This window comes from Candoia aspera, chromosome 1 (assembly GCF_035149785.1).
Source record: "Candoia aspera isolate rCanAsp1 chromosome 1, rCanAsp1.hap2, whole genome shotgun sequence".
In the NCBI taxonomy this organism is placed as follows: Eukaryota; Metazoa; Chordata; class Lepidosauria; order Squamata; family Boidae; genus Candoia; species Candoia aspera.
The window spans coordinates 166,714,723-166,733,437 of record NC_086153.1 but is presented as its reverse complement, the minus strand read 5'-3'; the positions used below and the strand labels follow the sequence as shown (position 1 = coordinate 166,733,437).

Sequence of the window (18,715 nt, the reverse complement as noted above, 5' to 3'; positions counted from 1 at the left end):
TAACTAACTCAGCTAAGTCATGTTTGAGAGCTTTCCACTGAGTAGACGATTCCTAAATAAGATTCTAGGGATCATAGATGATAGATATAGATAGATGATGGATGGATGGATGGATGGATGGAGCCATACCAGGTGGAATCAGATAAATGAATACATAAAATCATAGATGGTTCTAGAGGTAGATGGACATCTTAATGACAATAATATGTTCTTTCTGACTACTCCTGTGAAAAGGTTGATATTAAATGTCTGACACTTTATATAATAGCTGATGTTTCGACATCAGATAAATAATAATTTAGTGATTACATTATTACTTCATAATCAACAGATTCAATTACTGCTAGTTGGTGTAATTTAATATTCAATTTAATTTATTTGTTAAGGCATTATTGCAGAGAAACTTGATTTAAATCATTGGTATATAATGATTGATTTTTTCCCCCCATCAGCTTCATGGAACTCAAGCACAGTTAATTTTTTTCCACAGAGTGACCTTGATATTTAAAAGCAGCCTCACATATTATGCTGTTATGTATAATAGAGAATTATTAAATGTTCTGGGTATAAAATGGAAGGTGCTATTATGTTGCTTCTATATATTGTCTTATGAATTCATTATTGCATAGTTGCAGCTCATATTAGTAACCAGTACCTAACATCTGATACTTATATTTAAACTCATTGTAAATGTGATGAGCCTTTCTCTTCATTCTTTCCAATATCTGGAGCCAGCTCACTTCCATTTGGGCTAATATAGAATGAAAATAAATCAGTGAAGACCCAGTTTATGTATAGACTGTTTCTGGATAATTAGATATATCTAACAGTTTGCCTTAAGTTTCACTTGGAGATAAACATATATAGAACATTTTGAGCAACGTGACTCAAAAGTTTCTATTACTTAAATGATACAGCTTGTGAAGGTCCTAGCTTTTGGAAGGAATTTGAATGACTGCTTGTTGCTTATCCAAAATGAATATGATAATTCTTCCCTTAAGTTGTAAGGATAGTACAATTACCATGAGCAACTACTGTAAAGCGAATTCTATTTTGCCCCCTTGTTATTTCATGGTTGTATTAACTCACACATCAAAGGTCTTATCAAGTTAACGCCTCCCATTTTGCCTAACGAATTGCTCCCTGAAGATTTATATGCATATGATATAGTACTTCATAACATTTATTGGAATAAGAAAAGTCTTGCAAATGCTCAGTGTTAAGGAAGAACTGTTGTTCATCATCAAAAAATGAAATGTACAAATTAATAGAACATTAAATATCCATTACATTAAATCTAGACACATCATCTATATTATGAATCGGAGAATAGACTACAGGTGGTGGAGTGTTACTATATGAAAAGGAATTCAGTGTCTGGTTCAAATCATCTCACTAATACATACGTATAGTCACTATAGTGATACTAAGAACAATTACATATTGTTGTACAGAATCTGTTGAGGCAATATAAATTCAGGAGTGGTAGATATTGATCATCCATTGTGACAATTATTTAAAAAATTGTCTTCTGCATCTGATATTCCTTCTTTAACAATCAGTGTAGAGTTTCTTCTAATCAAAGTTGAAACTGCTCTTGCATGTTTATAATAACCATTTGCATAGACCATTCTCATGTGAGCTTTCTGTAAAGGTTGTTTAAGGAGAAGATGAGTCTCTTGCAAAAATACAGTTCCACTTCCGACTGGTTTTCATGTTTTTGCTAACACTTGTCTATACATAGTTTGAAACCTCAAGCTTTTACAAAGTTACAAAGAAGATTGTCATTGAATATTATCAATTTTAAAATGAGCAGGAAGAAATAAATATATATCCATTCATGCTCTAGCAAAACATCAGCCCCCTCCCCAGCAAGTGAGAACAACAGGATAAGAAAACTTAAATATAGTTAAAATTAAAAATAAAATCTAAGCATGCTGATCAGCAGTAATCAAAGATTGTGCAGTGCATCTTTGATATCCCCATACATAAGTAAATTAGGCAATTATTATTGTTACTGGTACATGAATCAGTGGAGGAAAAGAAAGTTGTACTGATTCATTTATTAAAGTACATAACCCTCCAATGAAGGCAAGTTTAGAACAAAAGTAATAAAGAGCAAGGGGATGGGGAAGAAATGGGAAGAAAGAAAAGAATATGTGGTTGCAAAAGAAATTGCAATTACTATAGTAATCTTTTTGTGTAGCCAAAAACATTCAGCTGCCACAAGCCAGTATTTAGTTAGGAACCAGATACAAAATAAAAATGTTTAGCAGCCTAGATGCAAATAAGCCAGAAGAAGCCACAAGAACATGATTTTTTTTAAAAATCTCATCTTCCACCTAATTATGAAATGTTTTCAAAGTGTCATTTGATAGATGTAGAACAAAAATAGCTGGAATGTTGATGAACTATTGAAGATTCATTTCTTAAGCAATGCTTTGTTGAACCTCTTTCTACATTTTTGAACTTCCTTGATATACTCAGAGGAATGAATCTTTTGAGTATTTTTATTTCCCTATTGAAATAAATCCCAAATGGGCTTTTAGTAACATGTCATTTCTCTAGTAAAATCCAAGGAAATTCTCAGTAAATGCTGACAATGATTTACCAGTATGAAAATGAGAAGCTGGAAATTCATGAGAGATCTTAAATCTACTGATAGTCTTCAGGCAAAGACAATTGTTTTTGTGTTAAAAGTACAGTAAAGAACATCTACTGGCCTTTCGCCTCTACTGCCACAATTCCAGTCACACAATTCCAGGGACCTTATTTTTTCCAGAATAATTTTAATACTCCAGAATAATCTTTCCAGGTAAATCAGGTACAGATGAATCAATTATAGCTATACCCACTGACTGCCCATGATATTCCAGCTGAGATGTTCTATTCATAGCCACATCCAATTTGATTTAATTTATAATTACAGACCCTCTCTGAAAAAAATCAAAACATAAAATAATAATCAGTTCCTTTAATTGCAATTAAAGTTGCAATTAAACAGTTATAAAAATATAAAAATATCACAGGAGGTGATGAAGGCTGATACTTGTCCAGCTATGATGCCGTCTTAACTAGAAACATTCTTTATTATGCCCATATTCATAAGCATGCCAGACAAAACTGACTTATATGTCTTTTACCTTTTATCAGAACAACTTTTGAAGTAGAATGTCCAACTTTTGTTCTGTTGTCTGCATTAAAAACAGCTAGCTGGTTTATTAGATGTTAAAATTAGTAAATATTAGCAGGATTTTAAAGGATTTTAAAGATTTTTAAAGCAAAGATGTCAATATACAGTATTTGTGTACAACATGTACTCCCTGAAGTATGAATTCTGGATGTTTCTTGTTCTCCTTGTTTCCTTGTTGATGCTTGAGCTTTCTGCAGTAGTCTAATTAACTGAAATAAACGAACAGAAATTAAGAAGACTAATTTAATTCCCTAAATTAAAGAGGGGTGGAAAAAATGAAACTACATTTGATTATATGTCCCTTATCCCAGAACTTATTTCCTGGCATATGCATCCGGTAGTCCAGTACTTCAGGAAAGAAGCATAAAAGCATAGTAATCCATTTCACAATTTCTTTAAAACTGAGCATAAGGCAATGAAATATACAAAGAATAAAATCTGTAAATGTCTAAGCTACAGTAGAAAATAATACTAAACAGAATCAAATAATACTTCCTTAAAAATGGCTTTCAAACTTTTGTCTACATCTGTATCTACAAGGAATCATCAACATACATATCAATGGATACGTAAATAAAAAGTAAAAACTGTTTTGTATTGTAGCTCATGTGTCCATTGAGCTTCTGAAGAAAATGCTTATCTTTCACGAGTACAATGAAGAAAAGGCTAATGCAGCTCTCCTGCACGCTGAAGCATGAAGTGTGCATAATTTAATAGCACTGATAGATCTTTAAGCCAGGAGCATTTGGCTAACACATGACCCACTTTTTCAATCAATTGGAAATATTTACGTAACAGCTTGATTCTCATGCTTTACATTTTCCAGGCAGAAAGAAAGGGCTACCATAGCCCACATGAGCAATTCCCAGAATTGGGGGCACCTTTCATCAAAATAAATTCCACTATTAAAGATTTATAGTTCCTTCTGCTTTCTGAATTCTGAGCTTTGCAACAAAAAGATTTGAGGATAAGAACAGTTATAATCATATCTCTTGATTATAAAGCCTTCCTCTTTCTATGAAGAACCTATAGTACATAGTGCTTTCACATGTGAGAAACTGAATTATGTTGGAGGGACATCTGTCCCTGTCCTAGACTGTCAGCCTCAGGGTGGCACTGGGTAACTGTGGCAGCTACGCAATCGAATACCACAAGGTTACCAAATCCTATATATCATTTATATGAAACCACTTGGCACTATCATCATGGGGGTTGATTATAAGTGCCAGCAGTTTGCAGATGACACAGCTTTACTCCATAGTAGGAATAAAGTGCATGCCCTGAGCCAAAGTCTGGATGCAATGAAATGACAGGTGGGGACTAAAAAACCTTGTGAGTGGGTTGGTAGGTAGAATTTACCTGTTCTAAATAGAGTAGCAAACCAGTTTTATGTGGTGGTTAAGGCATCAGGCTAGAAACCAGGAGCCTGTGACTTCTAGTCTTACCTTAGGGGCAAAGCCAGCTGGGTGACTTTAGGCCAGTCACTCTCTCTCAGCCCTAGGAAGGAGGCCATGGCAAACCACTTCCGAAAAACCTTGCCAAGAAAACCACAGGGACTAGTCCAGACTGTCATCAGGAGCCAACACAGACTCGGAGGCACAAAAAATATAAATAAAAATTAGAGTAGCACCTCCTAGGAAAGAACAGGTACATTGGAAATGCTTCTAGAACTGTTACTGTCACTGCAGGCCCAAGTGGCCTGCATGGTTACAAGTGTTTATTGGTGTACCTCCCTGAAGAGGGAAAGCCTGGCTGGAGATGTTCACATGCTGACAACCTTGTGTTTAGATTGCGGTAAGGAACTCTGCCCTTGCATTTGGGCTGGAAGCTGCAGCAGATGCACAGAGTGGTAGCTGGGTTGCTGAGTGGCAGCAAATGTTTATTTCTTATTAGATATTTCTTCTACCTTTATTTTACATATTACACCTTGGTGGACACAGCTGCACAAAGGGTTTCCTTTTCTGCCTGGTAGCAGGACTTCCCCAGCCATACCTTTCATAATTACTGTTAATGTATGCAATTTTATACAATATTTTTGAATAAGATCTCTGCTATTCACAAGATCACATCTTAGGACAGATCTAAGGTTGTGTCCTAAGGTTGTGGCAATCTTCTTTTGCCCTTTATCCTTCCCAGTCTGCCTCATTGAGTTCTGACAGGTGAAACAAAAAGGGCATTTTTTTTTCTTTTACAGGTGATCTCCTGTGGAGATACTTCTTTATTTCTTTGGGTCTCCAAACTTTCCACATCCAACATTCCATAACAAAAGATGGAATCTAAAGTCTCTGAAGGTGGTCTAAATGTGACTCTCACCATCCGGTTATTGATGCACGGAAAGGTGAGCGGGAGAGAAGTGTTTTTATGTCATTCCTTCTAATCCAAGCATGGTAATGAAGGCTTACTTTGTTTATATGTGAATCCAAAAATTGTGCATGTATGCCACATTTTGATTCCCTGAAAAGCACATGTATCTCATCATTCCTAAATATGGAATATTCTTTCATTGGGAAGCAAATATTACAGATATGGCCATAGAATACTTAAAAGAGCACTTAAAATGCCATGCTGTGGGGCATGCACGGACTTTGGGTTTGATCCCAATTTGATGATTTAGAGAATATTCTATCATGAGATTTCTGACTGACTTGGATTTCTGCAGGTCAATTTCTTAGAGTTCCAAGGCTCATGTAGCATTCTACTCACATTCTTCAAAATGTGCATAGGCTTGTAGTAACTGTCATTTGGGAACAGATCGTTAGCTGTCATCACCAGTGATGATATCCAGTTTATATCCAATGTTGGACATAGGAAGGAGGGGGGAAGAATATTATAGTGTCTGAATACTATCTGTACTAAAATACAGATGGAGTAAGTAGTAAAGTAGAGAAACTATAAAAAAAATTCTTTGCATTAACAGGTAACAAAAATATGTTCAACATATAAATGCAACAAAGTGATTCTGAACGTTTATGCTCTCTCTTTTTCTCTCTAAATCTTTTGTTTTCTAAACTTTGACATGTCTTCATCAGTATACAGAGAACATTTCCCTGAGCATTAACAGCTGTCCCTGTCTTTGAAGTCCTCTAAACATTTACATGCACAGAAGCCCCCATTATCACACTAAAATGACCAATCAAGGTGAATCAGCCCCATCCTGAGATTTCCCTTAAAGAAGGAGCATGTAAGGCATAGCAATAAGGCAGAGGAACTGACCCCTGTAAAGCAAAGCTCCTCATTGAGATGGATTACAACCAATCTCCAGAAACATGCTCCATATAAGTCTGGGACCAAATTGATAAACTTAGAGAAGGTCAAACATAGGCAATACATCAAGAGTAGACTTAACAGTGAAATGCAGAACTAGACTGCTGTTATGGAGAGTTGAAAAGAGTTGATGCCTTCTGGGGGGTTCATGATAAAGCTCTGACTGTAAAGATAGGAAGTCCATACTGAGGTTTATTCTGAAAGTACTAAAACATTAGTTACACAGCCAATGGTTACAATTAGCATGGGATTTTATGAAGCATTATCTCAAAAATTATATGAATTTTATTTATCCATTCAAACCATTGATCTGAACTGGGTTTCAAACCATGGCTTTGGATCCTTCCTTGACCTGCAGTTGAATCAAGGAAAATACTGTATGAACAGTCTGATTCTGAAAATGGGAGTTTAGGCAACAGATTAGAAAGGAGATTATATTAAGTAGGATGACAAGGACTTGATTATCTGAACAACTAACTGGGAACAAAAGAGAATCATTGAGGCTATGAACTTAACTTGGAAAGAAAAGATAGGTTTTATGATTGGACTATTTTGGGGGTTAGATTAGCTAGTTCAAATATTCACCTGTTTGTATTTATTTGCAAGGTGGTTTTATTTCGCCTTTTGTAAGACCTGGCTCTTCTCCCCAGGCATTTGGGCTGGGAGGTTGAGGCAGTTCTGCCAATTAATTGTTTTTTAATTGGGTTTTTTCCTGTAAATACTATCATTTGTGTGACCTCAGATATTTGTTCTTTGGATTGTTGTTGTGGTTGTTTGGGCTAGTTTTAATCATTGTACACTGCCCAGAGTCATTGCCATGAGATGGGCTAAATAAATCAATAAGCAATTATTTGAAAAATCAAGTATAATTTTGCTACTTCTTTGTGAGGAATGTGGCTTCAGGTATCCCAATAGTAAGAAATCTCTCTGGAACCAGTTAGGTCTCAGTAAAGTATTTCGTTTATTGAAAGATACAGTAACATCGCCCTCTGCATCTAAACACTCAAGTAATTGTATTGTCCTCTTCTTTTATCAGACCCCGGTCCCCACCTTCGTTTGAAATTGAATATTTATAACTGCTTTCAGTTTTACAACCTGGGCTTCAGCAACATTCTTCACTGCCCATTGGCAGATAACACTTTAGCCAAAGCATTCTGGCGTCAACTTGCTGGCTCTGTGATGTTTCCAGCTCTCAGTCACATCAATGAAGCCTCCCCACTCCCTCCTTTACAACCCATGACAGAGGAAAAGGCCCAGAAGGGGGGGTTTATGACTTCTGGGGCCAAACCAGAGATATTAAGGTGGCTTTCTTCAGCTGTGCATGGAAGTGCATGGAGATACACAGACAAAAGCAGTAAAAGCCTTTTGTGCTTGGCAGTTCTTCTGTCTTTCCCCATCCAGGCAGTCAGGGTTTCTGAATAATATCAAGCAAGAGACAAAGCATCAAAATACATGTATACAGAAAGCCAGCAGTTCTGAGTTCCTCTGTATCGATGCCGTTCTAATCACTATCCATCAAGATGGATAGCATAGAGTTGAAAAAGCCAGAGAAGGGAACAATCAACAGCATCATTATATATTTGTAGAAAATTTTATAGCAGCAATTTTTGTCTTCATGTATATTTGTATATTGTATATATGATTAAGACAGATTTGCTACTTCAGATGTAATGATGGAGGGTTTTAAAAAGGAATATGCATATTCATGTAGGATAAGGTTCTTTTTGTATTCAATTATTATTATTATTTCAAGAAAAGGAAAAAAAGAGTAAGACTGTTACAAATACGTATTTAAAAGAATGCAGAAAATATGATAAGGAAAACGGTATAAGCAATAGAATGCAAGTGGATAGCCAACCAATCACAATGAACCAGCAACTTGAAGATATCACATGGCTAATATATTCTAGTACACCATTAACAACTACTATAAGACATTTCATATCCAATTTCTGATCAAGAGATATATCTATAGAACTGTAAAAATATCTGGTTACACAATTAAGTTCAATAAGGAAAAAAAAGCTATAAACAGTAAACAAGAGACCTAGTCTGGTATAATGGTTAAGGCAGCAAGCTAGAAACCTGAAGACCATAAGTCCCACCTTAGACATGAAGCCAGCTGGGTGACCTTGGTCCAGCCACTCTCTCTCAGCTCTAGGAAGGAAGCAAGGGCAAACCACCCCCAAAATCCTGCCAAGAAAACTGCAGGAGTCACTACTGACTCAAAGGGACAAAAAAAAAAAGTGAACAATAGATTAAAAGAATACTGTAATAATGTGTAGATTATATGTCTGATCCTCTGATTCTGGAGGATAAGATTTTTAACCTGGAGAAGTATGTCTGCAGTTGCAGGCAAACTTAGTGGGCATTTCTCATATTGTGAAGACTGTTCCCTGGCACTCCCTCTCTCGCCAAAATATTGTAGGAGGAGAGCAGTGAGCAGTGTTCGTCCTTCTGACCTCTCACCAAGATGCTCTCCATCCTTTTGTATTGTATAGAAAGTCCAGAGGAAATTAAAATGATGCTAGAAGTTAGCGTTTTGCTTCACAACACGTGAGCTTCCCATTTCCTTTTTTCTTATTAAAAGAAGCTTTCAAAAACTTGAATGCCAAAAGTTGGAAGAACTAGAGCAAGTGTCCATAAACATCAGATTGCCAAACTGTAACATATTGGGTTCATTAATACTCCTGTTCTTGTTTACAACAGACCTGTTCATGCATCACATATTACTGTAAATAGTGGCAAAGGAGTGGACCCAGCTTGATAAATTCAATTGGGGTTGTTATTTTTGGCCTGCATGGTAGAATTCTTCTTTTCCTTATCTACTAATAAGGTTCAAATATACAACCACTGTTGCAGTACAGGTGGGGAGGGGATGCCTCACAGAAGACAAACATCTCTACTGATGTAAGTACCAAACAGCTACCTTTGTGGATTGATATCAAAGGCTGGCAGAGGTTCTCTCTTAATATCCAATGCAGTTTTCAGTTTCGGTTCTACCTAGCCAACATTAATATACAGTAATACCTTTTTATTTAATTCCAAATATGGCTAATACACTGGAATTTTTTCTGCCAGTCACAACAGCAAGAACTAGTGGTCCAAGAGAGGGTATCAGGGCAGGGGATCCTAAAATCTTTGGAATCCCACCAATCTTGCTCTTTTCTTCATTGCTTTATATTCTTGCTAATATAGAAATGGCTTATTTTCCACTGAGTAGCCATGTGATTGTGATTGCAGATTAATAAAGCCAAGCCTACCATGAGCAGACTAAATAACATTTACTGATAATTAAAGCTCTAACATTCTTACACTGTTGCCATTTTCTTTCCAACAGGAAGTTGGAAGCATCATTGGGAAGGTAATGTGTTACACTGTACATCTGAATGCTTGTACTTATTCTCTGTGGGCAGAGCTATGCAGGTGGAGGGGTCAGCAGGAGGCCCAAGACTCCTTCCTCTCCCCCTCCTCCTTCCTAGCTCATCTTGTGAGCATGACAGCGATATATAATTATAGCATGAGAGCTATAATTGGTAAAATAGAAGCCTGTGCGTTCAGCCATCTCCCTTTTTTCTAAATGTAAACTTCTGCTTTCCTCCACTGAGCTCTTTGCCAATCCTCTCCCATATTAATAGCAGAAGGCAGCAGGGACTGATCAAGCCACATCTGCATTCACTTAGATGGAATGTGGAAGGAAAATGCAGATATTCAAATTGGATCTTATGGAGTGCTGAGACCATATCTATAATAAACAAAGGGTCAATAATTATAGAAAAAGTCTGGAACAAAATGAATAATTGCATATAGGAAATTGATTTGAAAACATTTTGAGGAAATGCTTCTATCAAGGAAATTTTCCTAATATCAGACAATTCACTTGCCAGGAAAACTACATGGATATGTCCATGAGGTCCCCAGGAATCAGGCTCAGTTGAATGTAGTATTCACACCAGTTAAGTATTCACACCAGTTAACTATAATATATATAGCCTCATGTGGCGCAGAGTGGTAGGCGGCAGTACTGCAACCGAAACTCTCCCCATGACCCAAGTTCGATCCCAGCAGAAGCTGGATTCTCGGGTAGCCGGCTCAGGTCGACTCAGCCTTCCATCCTTCCGAGGTCGGTAAAATGAGCACCCAGCTTGCTGGGGAAGGTGATGACTGGGGAAGGCAATGGCAAACCACCCTGCTCTATAGTCTGCCAAGAAAATGTTGCGAAAGCAGCATCCCTCCAAAAGGTCAGACATGACTCGGTGCTTGCACAGGGGACCTTTCACCTTCACACAACTATAATGTATTTGAAAATACTTCTGTTGCTCAATTTCCTTTTGTTATAAGTCAAGTTTTGCATCTATCAATCTGTTATTGTTCCTGATCTGTCACCAATGAAAATCATTTAACATCAAGTACAATGGAATTTTGAGACACAGATAATCTAATAAAGCTAATATCCTGTTACTGTCATTTCTCCAAACAACATATATAAATAGCCATTATAAAGCTACAGTTTCAGAGCATCATGCAAATAAGAATTATCTGATTATATATATTAACACTGAAACTGTTTTCAACTATTCATACATTGATTTGCTTATACCACAGGAGATCATTTAATTGCCCTTAGATATAGATATAGATATAGATATATTTACTAAAGTCTGTGTCTGTGTCTGTGTATGCACACACATATTAAACAAAGGAGATTCCTTGCAGCTGTTACCATGTACAATGCCAGTTCTGTGTATTTTGAAGAAATGTGTAGTTTGGTGAAGTATAATAAAAATATTTCAGGTTGAAATGGGTTATGACTTTCAAGATTTGTTCCATTCAACAGTGAATTAATTTCCAATATTGTTGAGCTTTGCAACATTGCCACTGCAACTTGTTCATTGCATTTCCAGCATTTTGGGGAAAAGGTGCTACTCATTTAGCATGACTGGAGTGATAAAATTGGTGATAAAATATCTTAAACTAGTTGTCTCTAAATACAAAGTTTAAGGTGTACTTAATGTTCTTTTTCACTGAAATGCCCACTGTTTCATCTCTATAACTGTATACAAAATTTGCATTCATTTAATCATACAATTTTTGAGTTGTTCAAATTCTGAATTATATTTCATAGATTATAAATTGTGCATGTACAGTATTATGAGTTACAAGGTTTTCAAATGCAGTCCAATTTCTCAATATTCCCCCTTGCTTCCATAATACAACTTTATTGATTGGGCAGGGCTTACCAGTATTACATAGATTCTATACAAAGGATAACAACCTTGGTATTATCTGTGGCGTGGAGAATGATGATCGGTTTGTTCTTACGGCTTTTCTTATTTCAGAAAGGAGAGACAGTGAAAAAGATGCGTGAAGAGGTGAGCATCAGTACAATTCCATAGAGTAATATGGGAATAAATATAATAAAGTAGCTATTTACAGGTAACATAAAAATCGAGAGGGAAAGGTTTGACATTTGTTCAGCTGTGTTTCTTTTCACGCAGCTGCATCCTTTAATACTGAAGGAAGATTGGCTTCCCTGTGACAAAAAAAGTACAGATAACCATTCTGAACCACTAGAGAAAACCTGGATCCTGCACCACCATTTTTCCTAGTTATTAGGAAGCAGGTCCAGCCAACACAAGCTGTTCTGTATTTCTAAATGCCTGATCAGGGTTCTTTTCATAGGCCAAAAGGAGTTAAGGCTAATAAACACTTTGGGCCGTTATACATTGTTGTTTGGCTGCAACTTGGGTTAGAATTTGTGTGGTCTATGCGAGATTGTAGTTAACATATCTTTTGGTGGCTGGCTTGTCCTAAAAGCCATTCTAAAAACTCCTGTATAAAAATAATAGGTAAGTCATAATTAAACATAACCAATACAAAATATGAAATCTATATACTTTGTAAGAACCTCCTGTATACATAAGGCCTTCTAGTCCAATCCCCTGCCCAGTGCAGGAATTTTCATTACATTCTGGACAAATGACTGTGTAGTCTTTTCCTGAAAACCGCTAGTGAATCTATCTGGTGGTAGGACCATCCAGCCCACATTTTTCCAGTGTAGGAGACTATGGTCTACTTTATCAAATGCCTTACTGAAGTCTACATATACTACCTCTACAGCATTCCCTATGTGTATGACAAGATGTGGTCTTTCAATTGTAGAGTGGAGCACGAATCAATATCTCAGAAGGAAATTGTCCAGAAAGAATTGTGACCATTACAGGCCCTACTGATGCCATCTTCAAAGCTTTTGCAATGATTGCTTATAAATTTGAAGAGGTAAGAAAAATGTTCAAAAACTGTATGGAAGAATTATGCTAATTCCTCTGTTAAGGTTATTGTGAAGAAAGAAAGAGGCAGGGAGGGAGGCAGAGAGTATTTATCTTCACCTGACCCTTCCTTGGAAAAAACTCCTCAAAATGCTTTTAAAAAAAACATTATAGGAATAGGAACAATTGGTATATATGCACCAGGCCCATCCTTCATTATGGTTTAGTTTGGGATCTGTCTGGAGTTAAATATGGGTTCTAATAAATTTGATTTCCAGAGAACTTCTTGTGATATGGGCATATCAGGATGTGTCAGATATTTTTTTTGAATTCACTGAATTATACAGCCATTTTTTTCAGGAGATTAGCAATGCAAAATAGCTTTAAGGTAAAGGATGTTAACATGAAGTAGTCTTCTTTTAGTTTTCTCATATTCTGTGCCTTTGATGTTGTCCTAAATGTGTAATGGTGGTAAAGGTGAAGAACTACTGTAAAATATAAGATACAAATTTTCCTAAATGTGGAAGATCTGCTTGTTTTAACAACTTAGGCAGAAGAAAACTAATTCTCTTTTCTCACTTGCCCATTCTCACTTCCACAATGTGATAAAAATGTTTGGCTCGTTTCTAATAAAATAGCATTCAAACTTGTTTCATAGAGTCCTTCCTCCCTCCCTTCCTTCCTTCCCAAAGGATATAATCAACTCAATGAGTAACAGCACAGCTACAAGTAAGCCCCCAGTTACATTACGGTTGGTTGTACCAGCAAGCCAGTGTGGATCATTAATTGGCAAAGGAGGCTCCAAGATTAAAGAAATAAGGGAGGTAAGCCTCTGATTTCCTTGTATGCAAAGCGAGTTCTCTTCTGTTAGAAATGGAAGGAAGATAGGTCTTTAAACCGCTCTTCATGAAGTCAGTTACAAAGTGAAGCAGCACTCACACTGAGAAATTTCTTCATGTCTCCTGATAGCTATAGCTTCCACTTACAGAAAATCTCATTTGGCTGCAACCTATTTAAGTTCATCTCTGCTAAGTTGAAACAGTGTCAATATTGATGACAAAAGTCCAATTAGAAATGTATTACTTATATCTTAAAATAAATAAGTAAAATAGCTGGACGTTCCCTGGGAATAACTGCCTTCCAGCCATTCCTTTCTGTTTTATACAACATTGTTGAGGAACCAGCAAAAATACAATACTAGCAATTTACATTTATTTATGAATTTGAAGAATTTGAATTTGAATTTGTTATGGCCACCCACTCCAGTAAAATTTAGCTGGCTTACAAAATCTAAATAATCAATTAAAACAATTAAAAACTTAAAACAAAACAGAAAGTCTGGACTAAAAACAGCCATAATAGTAACAATAAAACACAACAGGAGCCCCAAAAACACATTAACCCCAGACCTGGGAACAGAGTCAGGTTTTAAGGGCTTTCTGGAACCCTAGGAGAGGGGGCACCATTCGTCTCTCTGGGGAAGAGCTTTCCAAACTGTGTGTCGCAACATGTTAGTGTGTCGGCTGCAGTGTGTAGGTGTGTCACATGGTTGAGGGATCATACAGGTACTGCACATGCACAGTATGCGTAATCGGGTCGAAACAGCTGTTTCCACGTGACTTCCGGTGACACGGCCTCACCTGCAGTGTGTTAGCGTGGCACCAACATGAAAAGTTTGGAAAGCTCTGCTCTGGGGGATGCTGTTCCAGAGGGCGGGAGCAGGAACAGTCAACTGCCTGCAATGGCTGCATGAGACAGCTGCCTCACTCTGCCCAGGGATAAGGCTAGCCCAGGTTATCAGAGTGATTTTTGATTTCAGATACTATACAACTAAAACCTGGACAAAAATATATTGCAGTAGTTATTCTATGATTTATAATATCCTGTTTGGACTATATGTTGCAAATTGTCTAGAAACTAAAATTGATCCAAAACTGAGCAGTTGACAGTAATCTAGGATTGGCTAATCTGATCACGTTATCACTGATTGAAATCTGCCCTGGATGTCAGTCCATTTCTAGGTTCAATTCAAAGGGCTGGATGGTTTAATCTCTAAAGCCCAAGGGCATTGGAGCAGGGTACTGAAACAGGATCACATCCTGCCCTCTCAATTCATTATCCAAGGCTTTCATTGAGCTGCCTCCTCACCTAGGTCACGGAAAGAAGGAGGCACTGTGGGGTGGTTGCACCGTGCCTGTGGAATGCCGTCCTGAGAGAGGCTCTCTCAACACCTGCATTCGTATCTTTTTCATGCCAAGTTTATCACTGGTTTTATTTTTTATTTTACTGATATGCTGTTCCTAGTTTAACTTATTTGCAACACAGTTGTTTTGTTGCAAATTTGTTGTCACCATTTATTTTAGTTTTTTACTTTCACAGAGAATCTTGGTTCTTAGGTAATTTCAAAGTACTACACACCCACACCCACAAACCCACAAAGACACACACACACACACACACACACACACACATATATATATATATATAGAGAGAGAGAGAGAGAGAGCACACAGACTGATTATACCTGGATGTTTAGGTTCCTGTGCAGAAATAATAAGCTGTTCCCTTTCTTTCTTCCGGCCTTTCTTCAGTCCACAGGTGCTCAGGTTCAGGTGGCAGGGGATATGCTGCCCAACTCTACGGAAAGGGCAGTGACCATCTCAGGGACCCCCGATGCAATTATCCAGTGTGTCAAACAGATCTGTGTGGTGATGCTGGAGGTACAGTCTGTAACAATAGGGGTAAAGTATAAAGGAACATATGTAAATAACTGAACACGCAAACAAACAAGAATGGATTGTACTGGTCCTTGCCTGCTCAAGTATTCAACCAATCAGGGGTTCAAAACAGCTTTGGGTGGCTACATGAGAACGTAATTCTGTGAAGACTTGGAGTAAAGTAGTGCTCCAGGGAGACAGAGCTGTCAGAGGATCCAGTGTGGAGCCTTGCAATGCCTAATAGCTAATTTGGTTATGGAGATATATATACATACACACACACACACACACCAATTATCATTAAATATAGTCTAGTTATAAAAGACGCAGTGAGATATGTTTATGCAGATTTAATGTGAAACAATTATATTCTTCAGAAACCCAAAGAAACAGAAATAAAAGAGGAGTGAACTAATAATATCACTTCTATTTTTCTAATTCATTAATTTTCCTGTATTATTTGCATTCTTCAGCTCTCAAGGATCTTCCTAGCATCAGACCAGTACATCATTTCTGTTGTCTCCATCCTGTGCTTTCAGATGAAAGCTCTCTTGATTTTAGAAGTTTTATCCAAAAACAAAAAAGAACGGATCAGTGCTTACTAAGGGGTTTTGCTGTGGAATCACCATCTGCACGTATGTGCTAGTGTATGAAAAACTAGAGACCAGAATGGGCATTGATCATACTGGATTAGGCAGAGGTTGCAGGTGGATTCATATTTATGAAAAGATGTTGAAGAAATCAGAGCAGAGGCAGATTTCTAGTAGCTGAAGTTAGTGAGCAATTTTAACTAATAGTGGGGTGCTTAAACCTCACTGAAATCAAAAAGAGGCTTCCCAATATATCCAAAAAAGTAAGTGCTTTGTGGGGGGGGAGGGTTGCAGATTTGCAAGCTAACATTTCATGAATATTTCAGCTATGACAGTACTTAGATCCATCTCCAGCACATTAATTTTTTCATCTAATTAAATAATCTTTCTATGTATGACTTCATTATGCTCCATCAGCTCCAGGGCAGGATTCATTATTTTCAGAATTCCGTTTTACATTTTTCCTTCATGAATTTCATTGTCCTGAACTTCACTGGTAAAATTAATGGTTGCTACACTTGGTACTGTTTTCTGATCCTGCTACAGCCCTGTGCATTTCTTCTCAGAAAATCCAAATATTGTGGCTTATGGAGCTTCTTTTATGCAGCATCAGAAATCACATTCATTCTAAATATTAGGGAGGAATTGAAAAGCCAAAACTATAATCTTCGTATATGCAAATATTGAAAGAAGGTGAAAATTCCTCAGACTAATATGCAGTACATGAGAATAAAAGCAAAGTTCACACAGTGCAAATCTGTTCTAGAAACCTGTTTCTAGTCTGTTCTAGCCAGTCATTGAAAGCTAAAAACGAAATGAGCCTCACATAAGAACTGCATGATGTCTAACGGTGTTCCATACAATAAGGCCTTACTGCGTTCCATTCAACCGCCAAGTGGAGGAGCCGGCGTTTAATTCAGCAATATGTCACTTTACCACAGGGATGCACAATTCTTTCCTGGGCCACACTTGCTTTTGAGTAGTCACTAAGGGCAGCACTCCCCCCAAAAGTAACAGATGAAGCCAGGACAAAAACTGAATTTGACTGTATTTCTATTTAAATGTCATTAAATACTCTTGCTATGGTTACTTTCCAGTTATATATTTAATACTTTTCTCCTTCTCCCCTATTTAAAAATTACAATTTGGTAATAATTTTTGGAAATTTCAGGGGGCCACATTCAAGCCTTTTGGCTAAACAGTTTATACCACATTGGTGGCTCTGTGAAAAAAATGGGGGAGGTGGGCTATACTACTAAACAGTTTGCAGTAGTTTTTAAAATGTTTATTGTGATTGTCCAGAAATACAAAGCGGCAGCTCCATGGCAACAGAAAAAATTGAGGGCACAAATGAGTCTAAGCCCCAGTGGAACCCTTTGGAAGTGGTCTTCAGAGGGCCGGAAATCTTCCCACCCACAGTCCCCCTGCTGCTCCCTTGAGCAGGTCACTGAGGGAGGGGAGAGCCTTCAACGTGGGCCCAGCTGTCCCCAGGCAAGTAAGGTGCCTGGCCTAAACCAGAGACAGTCGTCCTCGTCGGTGGTCCCAAAGCAGAACTCCCCACTAAATGATTCTTTCCTTACTTTCTGGACTGGTAACAAAGCCTTGCAGAGCTAACATTATCAGTTCACGTTCAGTATGGTTTGATCTGTGCATGCTTGGTTGCCCTCTAACTCTCTTTTTGCTACTGTTCCAGGAAATGTGGTCTAATGTTCTCTCTCCCTCTCCTTGTCCCTTTTCCTAGTCCCCACCGAAAGGTGCCACCATCCCCTATCGCCCAAAGCCTGCCTCCACCCCTGTCATTTTTGCAGGTGGTCAGGTAAGAGCCGACCCACTCGCAGCCTCCACTGCCAGCCTCAGCCTTTTACTGCAGCACCAGCCGCTGCCTGTTAGTGCACTCAGGTTTTGTTGCCTTTTCACTTGCATGGTGTCATCCCATTCGCATTGCGCCAGGACAAGTGGACTCAAAGCTCTTTGTTGGCAAAGTACGGGGGGTAGCTACTGAATAAGCAGCATGAACACCATCTGTTACAACAAAAGCAAAGAGGGGTCTAGATCACACAAGGCAGACTCTCCCCCATCTTCGTGCGAAGTGCAAGACCAGAGGACAGCATATGCTGTAAGTCCCCTCCCAGCCACCCTGCGAGAACAGATGCTTGCAGAGAGCTAGCCAAGAGGACTGAATACCAGGACTGATAGTTTAGTATTATTTCTTATTTATGTCCTTTGTCCTACAACAAAAGTTATCAAGTAAGATCTATAACAATATATGTGAGCTGATCCTACATACATTCGTCACCTATAAATGTAGTGAGGGGTCTGTTGACCTCAGAGAAAGGCCAGGATAGTTCATAAAATTAAAGTCAGAAAGAACCTCTGAGGTCACAATACACAGCAAGTGATTGTTCTGTCAACTACTTCTAAGAAAAGAATTGGGGGAAAATACCCTCCAAATCATGCCGCATTTGAATCCATTACACTATGACCTTTATATTTTTAGTGAGATGCTGGCAAACAGTAGGAAAGTAATTCCTGTTTATCTTGTCTTAGAGTTTCACAAGCTTTCCTTTATTTTCACATACAGCATTATAGTATGTTATCTGTTTACTTCAGTGCTCATGAAGCATATCTGAGGTAAGAAGGTACTTCATGGAATGAGAGGTTGTAAGGTTTGGAAGAGCTCTT

At 37.9% G+C, this 18,715-nt stretch overlaps 1 protein-coding gene across 6 annotated transcripts in view; it reads left to right on the top strand.

The window, feature by feature from the left end:
- The first annotated feature begins 5,392 nt into the window (after positions 1–5,392).
- Positions 5,393–18,715, top strand: part of PCBP3 (poly(rC) binding protein 3) — a 45,054-nt gene continuing 31,731 nt past the window's right edge. For 4 of the 6 annotated variants that reach the window (XM_063291597.1, XM_063291578.1, XM_063291588.1 and 1 more), the window contains exons 1-7: positions 5,393–5,531; positions 9,798–9,821; positions 11,797–11,829; positions 12,620–12,736; positions 13,419–13,550; positions 15,318–15,446; positions 17,775–17,849. In XM_063291597.1, coding sequence (XP_063147667.1) covers positions 5,463–5,531; positions 9,798–9,821; positions 11,797–11,829; positions 12,620–12,736; positions 13,419–13,550; positions 15,318–15,446; positions 17,775–17,849 — 579 coding nt within the window. In that variant the 5' untranslated portion in view covers positions 5,393–5,462. The remainder of the gene's footprint in view (positions 5,532–9,797; positions 9,822–11,796; positions 11,830–12,619; positions 12,737–13,418; positions 13,551–15,317; positions 15,447–17,774; positions 17,850–18,715) is intronic. The other 2 variants (XM_063291613.1, XM_063291605.1) reach the window with 1 other exon arrangement.